Source organism: Otolemur garnettii, unplaced genomic scaffold (assembly GCF_000181295.1).
Source record: "Otolemur garnettii isolate 467f Iridium unplaced genomic scaffold, OtoGar3 scaffold00122, whole genome shotgun sequence".
Classification (NCBI taxonomy): domain Eukaryota; kingdom Metazoa; phylum Chordata; class Mammalia; order Primates; family Galagidae; genus Otolemur; species Otolemur garnettii.
In genome coordinates this window covers 2,395,607-2,420,118 of record NW_003852517.1, presented here as the reverse complement: position 1 = coordinate 2,420,118, position 24,512 = coordinate 2,395,607, and the positions used below count along the sequence as shown (strand labels likewise).

At 35.7% G+C, this 24,512-nt stretch overlaps 1 protein-coding gene across 1 annotated transcript; it reads left to right on the top strand.

Annotated features, from left to right (window-relative positions):
* On the top strand, positions 1 to 24,468 carry LOC100966705 (cell surface glycoprotein CD200 receptor 2). Its single transcript, XM_023517859.1, has 6 exons — positions 1 to 64; positions 14,974 to 15,039; positions 19,075 to 19,392; positions 19,514 to 19,765; positions 24,210 to 24,333; positions 24,459 to 24,468. Exons 1-6 carry the CDS (start codon positions 1 to 3, stop codon positions 24,466 to 24,468), a joined length of 834 nt encoding a protein of 277 aa, XP_023373627.1.
* Positions 24,469 to 24,512: the final 44 nt, after the last annotated feature.

Sequence of the window (24,512 nt, the reverse complement as noted above, 5' to 3'; positions counted from 1 at the left end):
ATGCGTACTTTGGTGAGGACTTCAGCTTTGAGCTTACTGATCTCCATCATTATCATGGTGCCCGGTAAGTCAGACACTGTGACATTTTCAGTTGAAAAGTGAAACTCTCAGTTTGATGAGGATACTGTCATTTGTCCTAGCAGCAGTGATAACTGTGTACATTATTGAGCAAAACTTCAGATTATTTTATCCTAGAGGTGCACTGACTAGCTGATTAGCTGAGTCCAGGGAAATATCGGGGGTTAGGATTGGAGTGAAACTAACATTCTCTGTCTGGACAAAAATAGTGTTTTCCTTCAGTTTTGTGGCTTGTATTTTTATTGTTTCATTTGACTTATTATTTTTCAGATCTTAATGCTTATTGACATGCAACTATTTTCTTTATTCTTGTATTGGGTTTCAAGGCAGTTGCTTGTCTCCTAAAACGTCAGTTTCAGACAGCTGCCAGGGTCCTTGGTTCTTGGAGCACTCTTGGTCAAAAAATTAAAACAAGTGTTAAACAAAGTTTATTGAAAAATATAAAGATAGGTTTAAGAGTAAGAGCAAGATATAGGCTTACAGAGCAAAATACTTCAGGCATAAACAGTGAAAGTGGCCTCCACTGTCGTGATAAGGAAAAGGTAAAGAGTTTATGGCTGGGAGTTCTCTTTTATACTGTCTGCATGAGGCCTAACTAGTGGTTCAGAGGTCACCTGGGACCTTGAGTCTTACTGCATGTGAGGGCATCCCCTGAGCCTCTCTGAGAGCCCACTGGGGGGTGTGGACTGAAAGGTGTAAGTGGTGGCACCCAGAGACAAGACCTGAGCGGAGATGTTCAGGGCCACCAAGTTTATTGAAGGGGAGGGTGACCTGCCTGGGCAGTGCAAAAATGGCATCAGCACCCAGAGGCAATTAGAGATGCCTTTCTTTTATGTGGGGCCATAGAAGGTGGGCAAATTCCACAGCTTGCCCAGGAAGTTAGGTCCTTTGGTGCAAACTTCTGGGGGTGGAGCTAACTAGGTCCTTTATGTCTTTGTCTTGGGAGGAGAGGGAGGGGGAAAGGGTCACTACCCCAGTGGCTGTTGTTAGGGTCCCCAGCATGGACCACAATGCAGATTTAAGTTGAGGACATGAAAATTAGTTTTAAGGCTGTTCTAGGTCACTTTCAAGACTCTATTGTACCTGTTTTTAAGCTAGAGAGTCCTCTACACCCTTTTGCAGTTGGCATGCTAGGTTCTGATTGATAGATTGGCAGAGTGTTCCTTCTTCCTCAGGCAATCACTTGGGACAGAATTAGGGTGGGTGGGCCTTGTTTATTCCCTTTATTGATAGTGTCCTTTGCACATAAAAGTTTTGGGATTTTTTTGAGACAGAGTCTCACCCTATTGCCCCAGGCTAGAGCTCCACGGCATCAACTTAGTTCATAGCAACCTCAAAATCCTGGGCTTAAGCAATTCCTGCTTTACATTCCCCAGGAGTAGCTGGGTCTTTAGCACTTGCTATAACACCTAGATAATTTTTCTATATTTACTAGAGACAGAGTCTTGCTCTTGCTCAGGGTGGTCTAGAACTCCTAAGCTCAAGAGATCCTCCCACCTTGGCCTTCCAGAGTGCTAGGATTATGGGTATGAGGCACCATGCCTGCTCAAAGTTTTTAATTTTAATGAAGTACAATTTTCTATTTTTTCTTTTGTTTCTTATACTTTCACATATTGTATTTAAGAAGGCTTTGTCTAATCTAAAGTCATAAAGATTTACTAATCTTTTCTTTTAAGCCTATCACTAGCTTTTACATTTATATCCATGATTGATTTTTAGTTAGTCCTTACGTACGGTGTAAAAAGAGTCAGTTTCATTTCAGTTTTGGCATTCATGTGGGTATCTGGTTATTCCATTATCATTTCTTGAAAAGACTATTCTCTTCCCCTTCAATGGTCTTGATACCTTTATTAAAAATGAATAGGCCATAGATGCAAAGGTTAATATCTTGATTCTATTCCATTGATTTATATGTCCATTCTTATGTCAGTATCACAATGTTCTGATCATTGTTGTAAATTTTGTAATAAGCAAACATGAATCCTCCAACTTTGTTCTTTTTTAAAGATTATTTTGATTTTTCAAGGCCTCTTGAATTTTTGTATGAGTATTAAAAAAACCTTGTCAGTTTTTACAAAGAAACTAGTTGAAATTTTTATAAAATTTTTTGTATCTGTAGATCAGTTTGTTAAAATGTTGGCATCTTAGCAATATTAAGTTTCCTAATTCTTGAGTAATAAATGTCTTTCCATTTGTTAGGTCTTCTTTAATTAATTTTAACAATAGTTTGTATTTTCGGAGTACAAGTTTTATGTGTCTTTTCTTAATTTTTTCCTAAGTATTTTATTTTGTTTGATGCTGGCTCTGAGGTTCAGTATGGAGTCATCAGTTAAATTCTTCTTATTATTTTTTTTCCAAAGTCTCAAAAAATAAACAACTAATATTTATAAATAAAAGTAAAAGATAATTTCAAAAAACAGGTCATGTCAAATCTTCTAGACAATAGAAAAAGAAGAAATACTTCAAAATCATTCTACTTACTCTGGATACACCTGATATGAAAATTGGAGAAAATGTATTATTATAAAGGTGATAATATAATAAAATAAATTATTATAAAGTGAAACATATTTCACTTATAAATGAGGATACAATATCCTAAACAACATATTAACAGTTGAATTAAAAATGAATGTTTAAGTAATGTACTTTGGTCAAAATTAAACACAATTTATGTGAGAATTAGTCACTATTTTCTTTTCTTTTCTTTTTTTTTTTTTCTTCTTCTTTTCCTTTCCCTCACACCCTCCCTTCTTCTCTGTCTGGTCACCCCTTCCCCCATACCCCACCATGTCATTAATTGTTCTCATATCAAAGTTGAATACATAGGAGTCATACTTCTCTATTCCTGTGATGCTTCACTGAGAATAATGTGTTCCACCTCCATACAGGTTAGTACAAATGCTGCAAAATCTCCATCTTTTTTAATGGCTGAATAATATTCCACGGTATACATATACGACAGTTTACCAATCCATTCCTGGGTTGAAGGACATTTAGGCTGTTTCCACATTTTAGCGATTGTCAATTGGGCTGCAATAAACAGCCTAGTAAAAGTGTCTTTATAATAAAAGGCTTTTTTTCCCTCTGGATAGATGCCCAGTAATGGGATTGCAGGATCAAATGGGAGGTCTGGGTTGAGTTCTTTGAGGTCTCTCCATACTTCCTTCCAAAAAGGTGGTATTAGTTTGCAGTCCCATCAGCAGTGTAAAAGTGTTCCTTTCTCTCCGCATCCACTCCAGCATCTGCAGTTTTGAGATTTTGTGATGTTGGTGATTCTCACTGGGGTTAAATGATATCTCAGGGTGGTTTTAATTTGCATTTCTCTAATAATTAGGGATGATGAGCATTTTTTCATGTGTTTGCTAGCTATTGTCTGTCGTCTTTAGAGAAGATTCTATTCATCTCTCTTCCCCATTGATGTATGGGATTGTTGCGTTTTTTCCTTGTGGATTAAGTGAAGTTCTGTATAGATCCTGGTTATTAAGCTTTTGTCTGATTCAAAATATGCAAATATCCTTTGCCATTGTGTAGGTTGTCTCTTAGCTTTGGTTGTTGTCTCCTTGGCTGTATAGAAGCTTTTCAGTTTAATTAAATTCCATTTGTTTATTACTGCTGTTGTTGCTATTGCCATGGCAATCTTCTTCATAATATCATTATTCACCATATCAACAGAAGCAAAACTAAAGATTATATGAACCTCTCAATAGATGCAGAAAAAGCATTCCATAAAATGCAACATTCTTTCCTAATTAGAACCCTAAGGACTATAGGCATAGGTGGCACATTTCTTAAACTGAATGAAGCTATCTATGACAAACCCACAGCTAATATTTTACTGAATGGAGTAAAACTGAAAGCTTTTCCTCTTAGAACTGGAACCAGACAAGGTTGTCCTCTGTCACCATTACTATTCAACATAGTACTGGAAGTTCTAGCCAGTACAATTAGATAAGACAAGAAAATAAAGGGCATTGAATGGGAGCAGAGGAGGTAAAACTCTCCCTCTTTGCTGATGATATTATACTTAGATAACCCTAAAGACTCAACCACAAGGCTCTTGGAAGTCATCAAAAAATACAGTAATGTCTCAGGATATAAAATCAATGTCCACGAGTCAGTTGCCTTTGTATATACCAACAATAGCCATGATGAGAGGTTAGTTAAGAACTCAACTCTCTTCACCATAGCCCTAAAGAAAATGAAATACCTAGGAATATACCTAACAAAAGAGGTGAAGGACCTCTATAAAGAAAATTATGAAATCCTAATAAGAGAAATAGCAGAGGACATCAACAAATGGAAGAACATACCATGCTTATGGCTGGGAAGAATCAACATTGTTAAAATGTATATACTTCCCAGAGCAATCTGCTGATTCAACACCATCCCTATTAAAATACCAACATCATACTTTCAAGACTTGGAAAAAATGATTCTGCATTTTGTATGGAACCAGAAAAAAACCTGTATAACTAAGGCAGTTCTTAGCAATAAAAGCAAAGCCGGGGGTATCACCATATCAGATTTTAGGTTGTATTACAAGGCCATAGTGGTCAAGACAACATGGTACTGGCACAAAAATAGAGACATACATATTTGGAATCAAATAGAAAACCAGGAAATGAAACCAACAACTTACAGCCACTTAATCTTCGATAAACCAAACAAGAGTGTCCACTGGTGGAAAAACTCCCTATTCAATAAATGATGCTGGAAGAATTGGATATCTACATGTAAAAGACTGAAACTGGACCCACACCTTTACTCACAAAAATTGATTCAAAAATGGATAAAGGTCTTAAATTTAAGGCATGAAACAATAAAATTCCTCAAAGAAAGAATAGGTTAAACACTGGAAGATATTGGCCTGGTTTTCAAATTTCATCTTAGATTGTTCATTATAAGTACATAGGAAATTATCTTTTGTTTATTATTCTTATGTCCTGAAAATTTACTAAGCTTGCTTATTAGTTCAAATATTTTTCAATAATAGATTCCTTGTTTTCCTATGTACAAGGTCATATCATCTGCAAATAGAAATAGTTTTACGTTTTCCTTCGCAATCTGGATTATCTTTTATTTCTTTTTATTGCCTAATTGCTCTAAATAGAACTTGTACAATACTGAACAGTAATGATAGAGTAGATATTCTCATTTTGTTCCTGATTTGAGGAGGAAAATATCCAGTCTTTGATCATTGAGAAAAATGTTAGGTGCAGGTTTTTCACAGATCTTTATCTAACTGAGATGAAGAATCCCCTTCTGATAAAGATATAAGGAAAAAAGTGTGTTTTCCCTGTGTTCTTTCACCACTCAACACATTCTTTAAGATTTATTTTTAATTGAAAAATAATATTTGTGTAATTTATGGGATACAATGTGACATTTTTGGTCTATGCATACATTATACAGCGATTCAACCAAGCTAATTAACAAATCCATCACCTCACCAACTTATCATTTTTTTCTACTTTAAAAATCAATTTTGAAATAGTAATACAATTATGATATTTCTAAAGCTGTGTGTTGATTTCCATTATATACAGTAACTTCATATAAAAATTTTCAAGGAAAATTATTTTATTCAAGACTTGAATATTAAGGATTTATACTTCTTGAACCTAGAAAAAACTTTGGAAAGTTATTATGATTGAGAAATTTACAGTGACAGGCCAAAACTAGATGAATATCCTGTTTTACTTTTTAATGCAAATTTAGACAAATCTCTTTATCCTGGGTGTATTCAATGCCTTACTATAAAGTTTATCAGCATACAACAGAAACGAGAGGAAGACCAATGATCAGAGAGATAATCAATCTGCTTCTTCCATCTTTGCGTCAGTGCCTCACACAGGAAATCTATCTTTGAGTCAAGTTCCAGAGAAGAGCTTAATCTCTTGAAAGTACTCATCAGGCTAAACCACACGAAGTGGAAGGCAGGGGCTAGGAGGAAGGGAGTGCCTCACTGCCAATGGGCTGAGAGGATCCAGTATGAGAAGTTGACCAGAAAGAGCCTCACCATGCTCATACATCCTTTAATATCTAAGCGAAGGGCAGAAAAAGGAAAACAGGGATGTTTTTTCCTTGGATAACTGCTTATGTAGGGCTATTACTGATTTTGACCATCTTCTAATGGCAGGTAAGTTTGAATTAACATTGGGAGAATAGTGAGAAAGTTGGTCTCAGCTCTTCCTGGGGTTTCATTGACTTTCTTTTGGGGAAATGTGAGTCAACAGGAGGGTACTCTTAAATTTATTTTACTTTATCATCCTTACTTTCCTCTTTGTCTTATTTATTTTAGTTCATATCCTATGACAATATGCATATCTTTATAATTTGCCTCACTGCCCACTTCCTTAAATACATGTTCCTTAAATATAATCCTTCCTTAAATACATACATACTTAAATATAAATTCCTTAAATTAAATATACATATAGTACTAGTAGCAATCAAAGTTGCCTGGGTTCCCTTTATCCTCTTTTCCCTCTGTAAAAATAAATTAACTAGTAATCCTAATTCATTTAGGTCCATGTTGCTAATGGTATAAGTTAGAAAAGTTTACTCCTATCACTTTCTATGACTAGGTGCTTTTTATTTATTTTTTTGATGGTTAAAAAAATTGAGTTTTATTGTTTTTGCTAAACAATACTAAAAAAAATTTCATTTTGAAGGCAGGGCTTGAATTATTTAATTTTGATCCATTTATTTAATTAAAAAAAGAGGAAGACGAAAGAGCTTATTGCCAAAAAACTTGTAGTTAACCCCCACCCCACCATCCCCAGGCTCTAGCCAGTCACATAAGCATCACCCCATCACACTTGGTTTCTGATAATCAGATGGTGGCATATTCAGGTGGAGACTGCCTAAGGGCACTGGGGTGGTGGATGCCAGTTTTAGTTCTCATCAGGTTAGCCAACTCAGAAACACTGGTGGGCTAAAGTCCAGAAATTCTTTCTAGGTTTTCTGCCCCAATGGCCGAGCAAATAGGAACTGTCATAAGCTTATAAAATTAAAGGGAGGTGGAAGTGGGGCATAAAGGCAGGAAGGTAGGCAGGAAAAGAGAAATTGTAGGTTGCCCAAGCTTCTTCCTGGGTTAGCAGCTCTGGACATGACTAGGTGCTTTTTAAATATAATACATTTATATTTACAATGTTGCATTTGTGCTGTATCTCTGTATTTATCCTTAACATATGTGAGCTTTAAGAGACACTATGGGTTACAGAACACAATACTCAATGTCTGGTTTCCTGTAGGGGTTCTAGTGAACTTAGGCTACTATGAAGGCATCCTAATTTTAGGATAGAGTGTTGATAGAAGTTGATGTGGCAGCAATTTTTTTTAAGTTTTCCTTTTTTCAAAAAAAATTAAATTATAGCTGTGGCAGCAATGTTTTTAATGTTTTACTTTTGTAAGTGGAACAGCTGCAAAGTAACAGTGTAGTTGGTTTTAAATTTCATAATTTGATAATGGAAAGAAAAAAGGTATTTTTTCTCATTTATGAATTACTCAAAATGTTGCCTATTTTTTAAAAAATAAGGTTTGTTTTCCACATGTTCACATTACTTGTAAGCACATAAAATAATTATACTCAATTTTTATCAAAAATTTTCACAAACTTTTTTTCCTTTGATCTGCACAGAAACCCAGTGAAGTAGTTATGGAAGACATTTCTACTTAGCAATCAATATTTTCCTTTAGCTTGAAAAACTCTTTTGAAGAATTTCTTGTAAGATAGATTAGTAATAAATTTCCTCAGCTTTCATTTGTCTGAGAAGCTTTTAATCTCCCTAGATTTTTGAAGGACAGAATTTCAGGGTATAGTATTCTTGCACTGTTGGTTGGCAGGTTTTTTTTTCCTTTCAGCTTTTTGAATGTGTCATCCCATTCCCTTTGGCCTGCAGGGTTCCTGTTGAAAAAGCTGCTCGTAGTCTTATGTACATACCCTTGTATTTAACAAGCTACATTTCCCCTGTAGTTTTTAGTGTTCTCTTTCTTTAACTTCTTGACAATTTGATTATAATGTGTCTTGGTGTGCATCTCTGTGTTTATACTATTAGGTGTCCATTGAACTTCCTGGATCTGGATTTTTATTTTCTTATCTATATTTATAACATTTTCTGTCACTACTTCTTTGAATATGTCTTCTGTCCCTTTCACCTTCTCTTATCTTTCTGGTACATCACTAATGTGTATATTATTCTGATTCATAGTGTCCCATAAGTCCCCTAGGATGTCTTTATTCTTTATTCTTTCATCCTTTTTTCTTTTTGTTCCACAAGTTAGATTATTTACAATGACCTGCTTTTAAGTTTTCTGGTCCTTTCTTCTGTTTGATCTACTGTGCTGTTGACCCCTCTATTAAATGTTTGAGTTCAGTTATATTTTTCAGCTTAATGATTTCTGTTTGATACTTTCAAACATTTTCTATGTTTGATGCTCTTAGATCTTTCCTGGCCTTGGTGATCAATTCATCAAGGGGACATAATAGTTCTAAAGAGGATCCCTGACCCCTTCCTGGGTCCAGTAGCAGAGGCACAGTGGGGTGACCCTTAGGAGTCTTATGGACATGGTGCTCCAAGCAGGTGCCAGCTGTGGCCTGCAGCCTACAGTGAGCCTCATCGCCCAGAGAGCCCTACTGGCTGAAAGTAAGTGCCATCTGCACAATACGCTCCACTCTGCTCTCAGTGCATAAATACACAGAGAACCACAAATGGAGAACAACATAAAATGGTGTTAGAATAGTGGGAATCAGCAATTTTTGCAGGAAGCTTTGGGAGATGTTGCTTACTGTAGTCTGCCAGCAGCTGGGAAAAAATTAAACAAACAAGATGAGTTTGGTGCTTTGGAAAATGTGAAAGCTGCTAGGGCATTATATTCTCCTTTATCAGGAAAAATAACTAAAATTAATGAAGTTCAGGCAGAAAATCTGGGACCTGTCAACAAATCTTTTTATGAAGATGGTTGGCTGAAGAAGGTGACACTGAGTAACCCTGCATTAGCTAGATGCAGGGTTCATTAGCTAGATGAACTAATGAGTGAAGAAGCACATGAAAATATGAAAAATCTATTGAGGAGATAAATTAGTGTGAAATAACTTAAAAGGTAGTTCTAAACATATATTCATCTAGTAACCAAGGATCAAAATACATGAATCAAAAACTGATAGAACTACTTAGGTCTTGGAATGGATTGAGAGGCCATAACTCTGTTTTGGTGATTCCTAGAACTCTTCTGCTTATATCAATCCAGTAGGAATTTAAGACTGTTCATCTACTTCACTTCCAGGAATATCATGATCAACAAGCTAGTACCATAGATCTCTGTGAGTCAGACTATGTTGATTATTGCTTTAACTTCGCTGTTTATTACAATAACCACACTCATCTCTAGTGAGCAAGTACCACCACTTGGCCTCTGCCATCCTGGCATCCAATGACCTTTTTTGCATTTCAGGAACCAAGTTCAGTGGCAGCAGTTATTGCAAATTTCTCTCCTACACAGATGAGCAGTAATAGAGGTGTTCAAAGATACTGAAGTTTTCTTTACAAACTCATTTCTTGCAGTGGGAGTGAAAGCTCAGTTAGGGTAAGTGAGCAGTTCTTCCATGATAAATTCAATCTAACATTCCAATATCTCTAAGCTTTTGTATAACTTCCTCTATAATATACCAAGGCAGGCTGGCATTTTATTTTTATTTATTATAGGTCACACGTTTTCTTCATGTTTCCATCCTTTGACAAAACAAGTAAACAGTTAAAGCCCATTCTAACCCATTGAGCTATAGCAATGAATTTAAAACATCTACTTAGTAGGTTCATATCAATAAGTTAGTCTTCTTTTTTTATCATTAGCCCATATCCTTAATATCCATTCCTGTACATACTTTCCAGATTTATTATTGTATAAATTAGAAAAATTACATAGTTCTTTTGTTGTGTAAGGTACCTTCTTGTGGGTCACACTATATCTCACTCTTTGGATGCTACTGGGATTTCAGTGTAGTTTTAAGTCTAGATGAAAAGAGGAGTAAGAAGGATAGCTCCTGAAGAGAATATATAGTGTCTTTCATGGTAACAATTTCAGTGAAAGTCATTAAAATTTCTTTTTTTAAAAATTTATTTTTCTTATACATGTGTATATTAGGTTTCCACTTTTGCCTTCACAGAATTAAAAAGGCTAAATTTAATGACAATAACAATGTTTAACATAAGGACTGAGAACAAAAACCTCATAAAGAATGAATGCAGATAAATACATTTGGAAAAGAAATCAGACGATTGCTGCAATGAAATATTAAGCAATAATAATAGTAATAAAGCAAAGAAAGTTACATTCACATTGTCAGATAGGAGTATGCCTTTTATAGAATACTTTGATCAGTTAACTTCTTATTATTATTTTGTTTTTTCCAAAGTCTCAAAAAAATAGATAACTAATATTTATAAACAAAAGTAAAAGACAATTTCAAAAAAAAAGATCATGCCAAATCTTATAGACAATAGAAAAAGAAATACTTCAAAATCATTCTACTTAATCTGGATACACCTGATATGAAAATTGGAGAAAATATATTATTATAAAGGGGAAATTACAAACGTATTTCACTTATAAATGAGGATGCAATATGATAAACAACATATTAACATGCAGAATTAAAAATTAATGTTTAAGTAATGTACTTTGGTCAAAATTAAATACAATTTATATGAAAATTAGTCACTATTTTCTTTCATCTTTTTTTTCCCTTGCCCACATCCCCTCCCTTCTCCTCTGTTTGATGTCCCCTTCCCCCATGCCCCACCATGTTATTAATTGTCAATAATTGTCTTCATATCAAAGTTGAATACACAGGATTCTTAGTTCTCCATTCCTGTGATGCTTCACTAAGAATAATGTGTTCCACCTCCATACAGGTTAGTACAAATGCTGCAATATCTCCATCTTTTTTAATGGCTGAATAATATTTCACAGTATACATATACCATAGCTTACCTCCAATCCATTCCTGGGTTGAAGGACATTTAGGCTGTTTCCACATTTTAGCGATTGTCAATTGGGCTGCAATAAACAGCCTAGAACAAGTGTCTTTATAATAAAAGGTCTTTTTCCCTTCTGGATAGATGCCCAGTAATGGGATTGCAGGATTAAATGGGAGGTCTAGGTTGAGTTCTTTAAAGTTTCTCCATACTTCCTTCCAAAAAGGTTGTATTAGTTTGCAGTCCGACCAGCAGTGCAAAAGCGTTCCTTTCTCTTCACATCCACACCAGCATCTGCAGTTTTGAGATTTTGTGATACAGGCCATTCTAACTGGGGTTAGGTGATATCTCAGGGTGGTTTTAATTTGCATTTCTCTAATAATTAGGAATGATGAGTATTTTTTCATATATCTATTAGCCATCCATCTGTCGTCTTTAGTGAAGAGTCTATTCATCTCTCTTCCCCATGGAGGTATGGGATTGTTGGTTTTTTGTTGTAGATTAATTGAAGTTCTGCATAGATCCTGGTTATTAGACTTTTGTCTGATTCAAAATATGCAAATATCCTTTTCCATTGAGTAGGTTGTCTATTTGCTTTGGTTGTTGTCTCCTTGGCTATGCAGAAACTTTTCAGTTTCATTAAATCACATTTGTTTATTATTGCTGTTGCTATTGCCATGGTAGTCTTCCTCATAAAGTCTTTCCCCAGGTGAATAGCTTCCAGTGTTTTTCCTATTCTTTCTTTGAGGATTTTTATTGTTTCATGCCTTAAATTTAAGTCCTTTATCCATCTTGAATCAATTTTTGTGAGTGAAGAAAAGTGCAGGTCCAATTTTAGTCTTTTACATGTGGATATCCAGCTATCCTAGCACCATTTATTAAATAGGGAGTCTTTGCCCCAGTGGATGCTATTGTTTGGTTTATCGAAGATTAGGTGGCTATAAGTTGTTGGTTTCATTTCCAGGTTTTCTATTTGATTCCAAATATGTATGTCTCTATTTTTGTGCCAGTACCATGCTGTCTTGACCACTATGGCCATATAGTACAGCCTAAAATCTGGTATAGTGATACCCCTGGCTTTGTTTTTATTACTAAGAACTGCCTTAGCTATACTGGTTTTTTTCTGGTTCCATATAAAATGCAGAATCATTTTTTCCAAGTCTTGAAAGTAGGATGTTGATATTTTAATACTGATGGTGTTGAATCGGTAGATTGCTCTGGTAAGTATAGACATTTTAATAATGTTGATTCTTCCCAGCCATGAGCATGGTATATTCTTCCATTTGTTGACATCCTCTGCTATTTCCTTTCTTAGGATTTCATAATTTCCTTTATAGAGGTCCTTCACCTCTTTTGTTAGGTATATTCCTAAGTATTTCATTTTCTTTCAGGCTATGGAGAAGGGAATTATGTGCTTAATTAACCTCTCATCTTGGTTATTGTTGGTGTATACAAAGACAACTGACTTGTGGATGTTGATTTTATATCCTGAGACATTACTGTATTTTTTGATGACTTCCAAGAGTTTTGTGGTTGAGTCTTTGGTGTTCTCCAGATATAAGATCATATCATCAGCAAAAAGGGAGAGTTTAACCTCCCCTGCTCCCATTTGGATGTCCATTATTTTCTTGTCTTGTCCAATTGTATTGGCTAAAACTTCCAGCATAGTGTTGAATAGTAATGGTGACAGAGGACAACCTTGTCTGGTTCCAGTTCTAAGAGGAAAAGCTTTCAGTTTTACTCCGTTCAGTAAAATATTAGCTGTGGGTTTGTCATAGATAGCTTTGATCCGTTTAAGAAATGTACCACCTATGCCTATACTTCTCAGAGTTCTAATTAAAAAAGGATGCTGAGTTTTATCGAATGCTTTTTCTGCATCTATTGAGAGGATCACATAGTCTTTGGTTTTACTCCCGTTGATATGGTGAATAACATTTATGGACTTGCATATATTAAACCAGCCTTGCATTCCTGGGATGAAACCTACTTGATTCTGATGTATGACTTTTTTGATGATAAGCTGTAATCTATTAACTAAGATTTTATTAAGAATTTTTGCATCTATATTCATTAGTGAAATTGGTCTAAAATTCTCCTTTTTAGTTGGGTCTTTTCCTGGTTTTGGTAGGAGGGTCATTAAAATTTCTTCAGTCAAAGCAGGGTAAACTTCTTCAATCAGCAGTAGAAGTGCTGCTTATATAAGCAAAATTTAGGGATTTGATGTCCCCAGCCTCATTAGAACATGGCCATTTGTTCATGTTCCAATTTTCAGGACTTTGTTCCTTCACTCTGACAGAATACACCCTGCAAGGTTAACAGTTCAATTTCTATTATGATTCAACCACTTATAGGATGAATCTCATCCTTTCTTTCATAGTAGACATAAAAAAACTCTCAGGTAATTTAAGTCAAGCTTAAGCAGAGAATTCAAAGTCTTGAACAAATCCGTTTCTTTCTACACTTTGTCCAATGATTTAAGGGAAATCAGCCAATCTCATATTACTAAAATGTTCCAAAATGTCCAATATATCATCACCCAAAATCTTGCCCTTTGTAAGTTTTTGATTTGGACTATTTAATGGTGATATTTGCATACCTTTATTGTTACATCAGTCCATGGACTTTTGGTACACTTTTTACCACTAGAAAAATAGTCATTAGTGATTGTAAATCTAACCAGATTAGCGAATTAGTACCAGAACACCCAGAACCATTTCAGAAAACTCATCCTTAAGAGTTTATTCCTCTAATCCACTCATGGTACACAAATCTGTACCAGTCCAGGTTTGACAAGAGAAGCATAACCAGTAGGAATTATGTATATGTAGGTGTGTATGTATGTATATATGTTTATGTATGCACATATATGTATACATATGTGTACATGCATGTATAAACATTGTTTCAAGGAATTGTATTATCCAATTGTGGAAACTGGTAAGTTTGAAATTTGTAAGGTAAACTGGCAGTCTGGAAACTCTTGGGCAGAATGTGATGCCACAGTCTTAAAACAGAAGTTTTCCTTCTGCAGAAAAATATGTTTTTCTATTAAGGTCTTTCAACTTATTGAATGGCCCACCTAGTTTATTGAGAATAATCTATTTTACTTAAAGATAACTAATTGTAAGCATTAATCATACCTACATAACACTTTCACAACAACACCAAGGTTAGGGTTTGGATTAAATTATTGAATAGCATAGTCTAGTCAAGATGACTTATAAAACTAAACTTCATAGGAAGATACACATTCTTTTCAGGTGCACACAGGATATTTACCAAGGTAAACCATAAAATTAACCATAAAACATATCTTGATAAATTTAGATTCATTGAACTGATTTTTGAAAAGGCTCTAGGGTATTGAGTTCAGCCCATGATCTCGAGGTTCCTATTTCTTTCTAATTTTTGCCCTTGGGAGAGTTTCCTTTACCATTTCTTTTTTTTAAAACAAGTTCAGCATTAGAGATAGGGATTATCATATTTTTTCCAACACTGCTTTGTATTTTTGTGTATGTTTGTGTGGGATTTGCCTATCTTTTGCATAATAGCTCTGGAAATAGAACTTGACTCCTGGACCCTGCATTGTGAACTCTTCCACTGATTATAAGTGGGTGTGGCTAACAAAAGACTGGTAAAGGCTGATCTGGTACGATAATATTGGGTGAATCATTTTTTTATAACTGTGTAAAAGACGTTTCAAAATCCTGGCATACTTTATGTAGTCATATATATTTATGTAGTTCTGATTTCTTTCATATAAAGATTTTTTTGATTTTTTTGTACAAATATTAATTAATTTAAGAAATTGAATTTTTTGTGATTGTTTTATATAAAATCAGGGGATTTTACTCCATTTCAGTAAATAAAATATCTTAACTTTCTCCCTATTTCTTTTTAAAATATTTTCTAGATTCAGGTAATAATTCACTTCTGATGAAGCAACTGGAAAACCAGACAGTAATACCTTGTTGTGAAGGTAAAATGCTCACTTACTTACGAACCAGTCCTGTGGGAGGGTTGGATCATCTGCAGAAACATTTATATGACTGTTTTCCCTGTGAGCAATTGTAATAGATGCTCCTCTTCACACTAGTGCTTGAAGACCATGCAAGAACCCACTTAGTCAATTTAATTCAATAACAATAGCAAAAATGAACAAACCACCCTATAGACTTCTTACTAGTACAGAGCAATGTGCTTAGTAAAATAGAAGTTACAAAGGTGAAGAAAACCTATACTATCCTACACTGCCAGGTAACCTATGTAGTCTTGGAGGTAGGCAGGGGCATCGTGAATTATAGTATATTCTGGAGGCAGAATGAAAGGAATGCGGTAACACAAAATCTATGCTTTCTAGAGACTGGCTTTTGAGCTGATCCTATAGAAGTATTTTAGAGGGTATAAATGATGGGAAATGCAGACTGGGGAACCATTGTAGAATAAGGTACAATATAGAAAGGTACATAAAAGCTTCAGTCAGTGGGAGCAGTATTGGGTGGCAGGGGTTTAGTATGCATCCTGGAATGCAGTGAGTGATAAGCCTAGAAAGCCAGGTTGTAGTCAAGTAGTGTAAAGCAGTGGGAAGGGTAGCAATAAAGTCAGAAGGGGAACCAAATGAATTAAAAAGCAAAAATTAGAATTTTTAAATTAATCATAGAATTTATTTTTTGATAGGATTGAGACTATTCTAAAGTGGGAATTAAAGGAAAATCACAAATACACAAAATGTAGAGAGGAAATTGACATATAATGACAAATATGGACACAGAGAGAGAGATCTGGTCTTTGATCTCATTTAACTTTATTTCCTTAAAGGCTCTATCTCCAATTGCATCCATATTGGGGGTTAGAGCTTCAAAATAGGAAATTTTAGGTAGGAACACAAACATTCAGTCTATAAAACTTTCCCCTGGCCCCACAAATTTTATTTATTTCTTATATGCAAAATATCTTCATTCCAAACCAACAGCCTCCAAAGTCTTAAATTAGTCCAACATCAATTCAAGTTTGAAAGCCCCAAGTCTCATTTAAATATCATAAAACTCAAATATTGAGTGAGACTTGAGGTATGATTCATACTGAAGCAAAATTTTCGTCCTGCTGTGAGCCTGTGAAATTGAGACAATCTAGGAACAGGACTTAGGCCTCACTTCTGACCAAGGAAGGCAACATGGGGCTACATGACCCAGACTAATTAACTATAGAAAAAATGACCTTGTAGCCACTGGAATTCAGCCCATACCCATAGACAGAGGGGACCAAATCTTCTGTCTCTTGAGTAATGGTTTCCCAAGACCATTAAAACAAGATGCTAACACTAGATGATAAAAAGCTCTGATAATGTTTTAGATAATATAATTTCTATTTAAAAAAACAGCTATTAGAGCTAATAAAATGGCTCTAATTTTCTAATTATTTGCTAAAAGTATAAAAATCAGTTTTTCATATGTCAATAACCAAGTAGAAAATCTCATTTAAAAAGATTTCACTCACAGTAGTAATAAATGTATAAAACACGTGATCAACTGTAACAATATATGTGTAGGATCATATGAAAAACAAACATATCAAACTCTATTTAGGGATGCTATCAGCTGACTTTTTCTTACAGAAATTAGCACTTATTTCTGTGTCATGTGTCAATAGGTCCTCTGGAGGGACTCTGTTTCTGGCTTGAGCTAGTTAGAATCTACAGTTTCCCTAGGATCTCTAAGAATCAGGGAAAATTATATTCCATATGTCTACTTTTTTTTTTGTAATCATTCTAGGGCTAGTGGGCTACTTGGGTTATACTGTCACTTCTGCCCAAATTCCATTGATCAAAGCAAGTTGCCCAATATCACAGGAATGAAGAAATATACTCTGCTTTTCTTTAGGGGCACTATGTCACTATGAGACAAAGGGTATATATATAGGGAGTAGTGGGAAATTAGAAACATTAGAGCTATCTTTCAGAAGTGATATGAAAACTTGAATTACTTCTGAGCAGGAAAAGTGAAAATGTAAAAGAATTGCATATCATTTAGTGAAATCTAAATTCAAACTACAATGAAAATTTAGCTGGAAAAATCATTCTATATTTAATATCAAAGAATAAAATAATAAAATGTCTAGACAATACTTAATGAATAATTTCTTTGGTTATTATTCTAATTCAAGAATAATATTATTCTAGAATTCTATTATTCTAAGGGAACACTTTCCTAAGCACATATTAAAGTAAATTCTAGCTTTAATGCTGGTATCAGAAGGTTGTTGGATATGGAGCAGAGCATAAAATTCAGAAACAGTCAATTTTATAGATAAATTTAGTATCTATTTAAAGTGGCATTTAAAATTAATGGGAAAATTATAGGAAACTGCTAAAGTATGACAAATACAATGAGAACTGACTTACTATTGAGGGTTTGGGAAGAAAGTTCAGACAGAGTTCTCACTGGTAGGAGAGCAGTGTTCAGGCTGTATTTTGGAAACTTGGAAACGCATTGGCCAGTAAAAATAAATAAATAAATAAATAAATAAATAAATAAATAAAATTAATGGAAAAATGATGGACTGTTTAGTAAATAGTATTAATTCAACTAACTAATGTCCTAAGAAACAACTAATTTAGATGCCTACAACACAATTCTACAGAATTACATTCTATTCTGCTGTAGCTACACAGGTCTTCTTGCTGTTCCTTGAACACACCAAACAGGGTGCTACTTTGAGGTACTTTACAATTGCTTGGAACACCTTTACCTCAGATACTCCTGTGGCTTGCTCCCTTGCTTCCTGCAGGTCTTTTAAAAAGCGAACCTATTTAAAATAGTGATCCTCAACTCTCATGGTAGCCATCCTCCAAAATAGCCCCTAGTAATGTTCACCATGTATTTATACCCCTTTATAGTCTCCTCTCAGGCTCAATACATTCTATGTGCTGGGAACACAGCATCATCCTCATAGGATATGATAGGATACTATTCCCAAGCCTCAGTTGTGCCTTTAAGAGGCCATTCCAATGCTCTATCCCACTAGCAGTTTCTGCATGCACTCACATGCCTCTGCCCACATCTTCTCATCCTCTACCTTCCAATCTTGATTCTTAAGCCTTATGACCAAACAAACCAAACTATTTGCCACTGCTCATGAGTTTACCTATTTTCTTACCCATTTTTCCCACACAAAGTAGATTTACCAGATGTACCACTTAAAATGTGCCTACTGGTAATGTTTTTCCTTACCACTGTCTTTCAGGGCTCTGGTGCAACCACAATTCACTGAACAGAGGCCACTGATCTATAGGCTAAGCTTGGGCTTTTGGTCCTGGGAGTGAGGATTTAGATGTGGGCTGAAGAAGAGACACCAGTATAACACTGATGTATGTGGTGGGGGTCTGGACCAGTCATTCACTCAGGTAGACTGGACTCCCCTTGACTGTCTGGAGCCTAATCCCAGATGTACCACTTTTTTTTCAATGGATATCTGCTGGGCTCACTTTGCTTTATAATTTGGTGGGTCTTATGACACCTCTTTTATGATGGGTTATTCTGGGTTCACAATCATTTCATAGCCTCTGATCAGATGCTCAATCTTTCCTGGGGCCCCAGAGCATGCCATGAGCTATTTTTAAAAAAGGAACTAGTCCTCTGCTTCAGATGACATGGTTCTACCATAGAACCCCAGGAGTCTCCAATGCGACTTTCCTACTAGGCCATTTTGAGGCTCCACATTGTAACTTTCTCTACCACAGAAGCCTTGAGTACCACAGATATGCCTGTTTTTATGAACCTATAGTCAGGGTTGGTGTATTGCAGGGTGGGTACACCTCTTGGTCTGAAGATTTAATACACTATATCTTTCAAATGTTAATTTCTTATGTAAGTGTAATACTTCTGGAACATGATCGCAAGCAAAGTTAGTGTGTGGAACAACTTCATGTAATATGATGTGGATAAATTTAACACGTGAAGTTCTTTACCCAGATCTTCTTTTATCATTCCCCTTTGTTATGTGTATGTATGTTTAGTTAACACTTCAGTGTCTGTGGTGATGGATACCATGGCTGTGCTCCGCTGCCCTCATACCTCCCCATTGACAAGAATATCAACAACATGGGAAATAATCCTCAGAGACAAGCCTTCCTGTAAAAAAGCATATAGGAGTGACACAGATGAGACCAGGGAAATCAACTGTACCGATGACAGAATAACCTGGGTCTCCAGACCTGAGGAGAATCCTGACCTTCAAATTGGTCCAGTGGCCATCTCTCATGATGGGTATTACAGGTGTACAATAACTTCACATGATGGGACTTTCTGGCATGAATATCACCTCCAAGTATTAGGTAAGGAACACCACATACAGTGTATTTCACATCACCACATTTGTGACTAAAACAAATGTCTCTCCAGATTCCATATCCCTTATGTTAAGACTGAAGCATTTTTTTCCTTCCATCTCTGCAGTTCCCCCTGAAGTGACCCTGTTTCTAAGCAGGAATAGAACTGCGGTGTGCAAGGCAATAGCAGGGAAGCCAGCTGCACACATCTCCTGGACCCCAGAGAGGGATGATTGTGACACTGTGGAAATATATTCGGCTAATGGCACAGTGACTGTCCAGAGTACATGTGCCTGGGAGGACCCCAATGTGACTACTGTGACCTGCTCTGCCTCCCATTTGACTGGTAACAAGAGCCTATGGATAAAGCTGAATCCAGGTTAGCCTTTGTGTCTTTTAGAAGAGTAAACTTGATGTTCAACCTTTTCTCCCATAGAAGATTATGAATAACTACATATGGGGTAAGAATATTTGAGGCCCTGATTTGAAAATATTCTCTAAAACTGCGAAATGCATTAGTGTGCCAGAAAAATTGTTTTTACTCCATTACCAAATAGAAGAAAGTAATTTAAGAATTTCTTAACCAGCTCTTCTCTGCCTTTTATTCAGACACCCATAAAAATATGTTTTGCTAACTTAGTGATTTTTAGGTTGTTACTTTTGAGACTAATTTTTTGTATAAAATATCAATAACTTTTGTATAGTTTTAATAGTATTTATTTAGTAGATACCCCCAAATGACATTCATTCCTGCCCCGAATTTTCTATTTCTTATAATACTCACCATTTTATTTGTTACCCTACATAAGAGACATGTTTTCCATACCACTGTATCTTGTCATCTGAAATCAATTCATTAGTCCACCAACCAAACATATATTGCCTGTTATTTATAAGTTTGAAGCTAATGATTCAGAGAGGAAATGATGAAGTCCATAGCTTCACATTTTAGGTGGGAATATAATCTGATGGTTGGGATCAATGTATTTGGCCTAACATGGCTTGTCATTTACCAGCTGTGTAACTTGAACAGTATTTACTTTCTCTGTTTCATGGTTTCTGCATCTGTTAAATAAGAGCCACCTGATAGGATTATTGTGTTAATTAAATAAAACTACCATGTTTCCCTGAAAATAAGACACCATCTTGTATTTATTTTTTCTCAAGAAGACACACTAGGGCTTAGTTTCAGGGGATGTCTTATTTTTATTAAGTATAATACAGCAATCTACATTTATTCAAATACAATTAAGTCATCTTCTTCTGGAAACTGACAGGAGAGCCAACCTTGTTGGTGAGGCTGGCACTAGTGATATGTGAACTCCTTTCCCCTAGCCGTTCACACGTGTGCAATAGGATGCCTGTGACCTTGGTTACCATACAGCCACCCGTGCAAGTGTGAACAGCTTGGAAAAAGGAGCTGTGGCAGATAAAAGGTATTCCAGTCTTCCTTACTGCTCCTCTCCAAAATGCATGGCGTGGCTATGCAGCATATCTGCACATATCAGCATACCCATCACTAGGTCTTATTATTGGAATAGGGCTTATATTTAACAAATGCATAGAAATCCTGCTAGGGCTTATTTTTTGGGTAGGTCTTATTTTCAGGGAAACACAGTACATACATATACACAACACTGTCCATGTAATTGTATAGGCCTACTACACATTTGTACTCAATAAATATTAGCTACTATTTCCTTATATTAATAAATATTAGCCAATGCATTTATAGTAATAAATAGCTATTATATTTAGTACATTAATACAAATCAGAGGTTATAATCATTCATTATTATAACTATCATTAAAATCACTATATCATATTAATTATGTAACATTACATAATTATTATGTATAATGTCTTTCATGTTTCTCTTTTTTCCCTCAAGCAATAGCTTGAGATCTAGTTTGCATACCATACAATTTATACATTTAAAGTTTAGAACTCAGTGGTTGTGCCACCATCACTACATTCAATTTTAGAATGTATTTATCACCCTCAAAGGAAACCCTGTGCCTTTAGCTATCACCCCCCAATTCTACCATCGCTCTGAGTTTTAGGCAGCCACTAATTTACTTTCTGTCTCTACAGATTTGTCTCCCGTAGACATTTCAAATAAATGGTATTGTATAACATGTGGCCTTCAGAGACTCACTTAGCACAATGCTTTTAAGCTTCATCCATGTTGTAGCATGTGTAAATATTTTCACATGTATTCTTTATTTTTCCTGATTAGTCTACCACTGAATCCAGGTTCTTAATGTCTTACTTTTTATCTCTAGACCTATGTGATATCTCCAGTATCACCTGACTTTTCCTTCTGTAGAATAATCAGTCTATACTCTGAGCGTGTTTTCCCTTTCAGATCCTTAAAGGTTTTGCTTCGTTATTTGCCCTCCCTCCTGTATCCTTCCTGTTCCTTAAATCATTTCCCTAAAGCTGCTCGTATAAACACGCCTATTTTTCTCCTGTGTTTGAAAATTAGATGCTATAACTTCCTAAAAGTCTTAGCTCTTGCCTTCTACCTATATCCAAGATGTTTTTGAAGAGCAATCTATACTTATCGTCCCTCTATGTCACCTTACAGCTATTCTTTAACTCAGTTACATCTCCCTGCACAGAAAGTGCTCTGACCAAAGCACTAGAGTTCCCAGATGCCAAATAAAATATAAATTATATTCTTTATTAGCTGAATTGGCTTTTAAAAATATTTATTCTAATTATTTTAAAATATTTAATAATAATAATGAATAATTTTTCGTAATATCTAACATTTTAAATATTTAATTATCTTCTTTGTAATATTTGATATGGTTTCTCTCCCTTTTTATATGTTGTCCTCTCATTATCACTTGATTTTCTTCTTAACTTTCGGCCAACTTTTAGTTTCTTAAATAGATTCCTTTTATCTTTTCATTGCGTGACTGAAGGCATTTCTTTGAGTTCCATCTTTGTTCTCCTTACTTCACCTCTGTTGCTTGAGTAATCTCATCTATTTCTATAGCTTCAACCTCTGCCTAAATTTTGACTCTTAGCTCTGTGTCTTTGCCCAGATTTTTCTCCTTGACTATACAGCAGTCAAAACCACTGGACAGCTTCACTGGGATGCATCAAGGGCACCTCAACTTACCACTTCCTGAAATGGAGGTCTTCTTCTCTATCCTTTTATGAGATTTTACACGTTTTTTATATCTTGAAAATAACTCAAGCCAGAAACTTTAAAAATCCTATAAAATTTCTCTTTCTTATTTTCCATATTCAGAACCAGTTACTATCTTATGTTGATCTGACCTTGAATCTGGGCCTTTGTCTTTCCCCCACTGCCTTAGTTGATCACATAATGTCTCTCACCAGGACCAGTGTGTCCCTGCTCTCCAGCCTGCAGCCCACACATGTGGGGCTCTTTGGGCTCTTCAGATGTGTTATGCTCTTTTACTCCTCTGTCCTTTTTTTATTTGCAACCTCTACCCACCCCCCACAATGCATTTCTTTCATCATATTCTCTTCTTCTATTGTTTAATCAATTATCATAAATTATATATATATATTTATTTATTTATTTTTAGAGATGGAGGATGCACTATGTTGGTCAGGCTAGACTCAAGGGACTCCTTGTCTCAAGGGATCTTCCTGCTATCACCAGGAGTGCCACTTCCCAGCTTGGTGATGGGTTTACTGAATTTGAAGATCTCCCAACCCAAGAGCTCTCCCAATGTTGTCATTTAGAGTTTTTATGGAGACTCTGTTACATAGGCACAACTGATTAAATCATTGGCTTTTGGTGATTAGTTCAATCTTTAACCCCTCCCAGGAGGTCCATAGAGGTGGGTGCATGATGTGCGGACTGAAAGTCTTAATTAAAAATGCCTGGATCTTCCTCACACCTATCCTGAGTCTCTCTGGGGGTCCCAGTCACCAGTCATCTCATCATTAGTCTATAAAAGATGCTTTTATCACTGTGAAATTTCCAAGGATTTTAGAAGAAACCCTTAGACTATACCAGCAACTATACCAGAATCTGGGGGAAAATAACCAAATATATATTTCTTTTCATATCACAACTACCTACTTCTCTGACTGTCAGTAGGAACCCCTTCTCTGCCTCCTCTCCCCCCTCCTCCTCCTTCTTCTCCTTCTTTTTTGGTTAGTCTTTTGAGACAGAATCTCACTCTGTTGCCCTGGAGTTGAGTACCATGGTGCCATCATAGCTCACAGCAACCTCAAGCTGTTGGGCTCAAGAGATCTTCATGCCTCAACTTCTGGAGTAGCTGGAATTACAGGTGCCCATCACAGGGCTCTATTTTTACTAGAGACAGAGTCTCATTCTTTCTCAGGCTGACCTTGAACTTCTGAGCTCAAGCAATCCACCTGTCTTGGCCTCTCAGAGTGCCAGGATTACAGGCATGAACCACTATGCCCAGCCAGGAACCACTTCTTTGATTTCTATATCCCTAAGTTCAAGCACAGTACCCAGTATATACAAATAACTGCAGAATTAGGTTCAGATCATCACAGACTTTATATAACCCACTCTATGCTTCAAATAGGTTAACTCATCTTCAAATCTTTCCTCAAGTTGATCCTTAACCTTGAAAAGTTCTTCCTTCTTTTCAAAATCTATTTAATTCTGTAGACCAGCAAAGCTTAGTTCAAATCCCACTTCTCCCTGATCTCCTAGGTAGAGTTAATTTAGAAGGTTTTATGATTATGACAGCTGTGAACTTTTAGGAATATTTTTAATTTTTTTAAAATTACTGATGCTAATTTCTTAATTAGAAGAATATTTTAAATGACTTTTTATTTCTGCCTGTATTTTAAGGTCTCGGAACCTCAAGATTTCCATCATTGACCTTCCTGATTATTCTCTATGTGAAACTCTCTCTTTCTGTGATAATTCTGGTTATCGTGGGATTTGTTTTCTTCCAGAGGATAAATGATAGCAGGTAGGAACTGTAGATTGGAAAAATGTAAGACCCACTTGAAAGAAAATTTCATTGTAAAACGTTGAGTTGACAATGTACTGAGAAAAGCTTGACACCTATTTTGGTGTGTTGTGATTTTCCCTTAGTCCTCCATGAAGGCTTTTTAACAACTGAGGGCCCAGTTAGAGGGGCCTATAGCC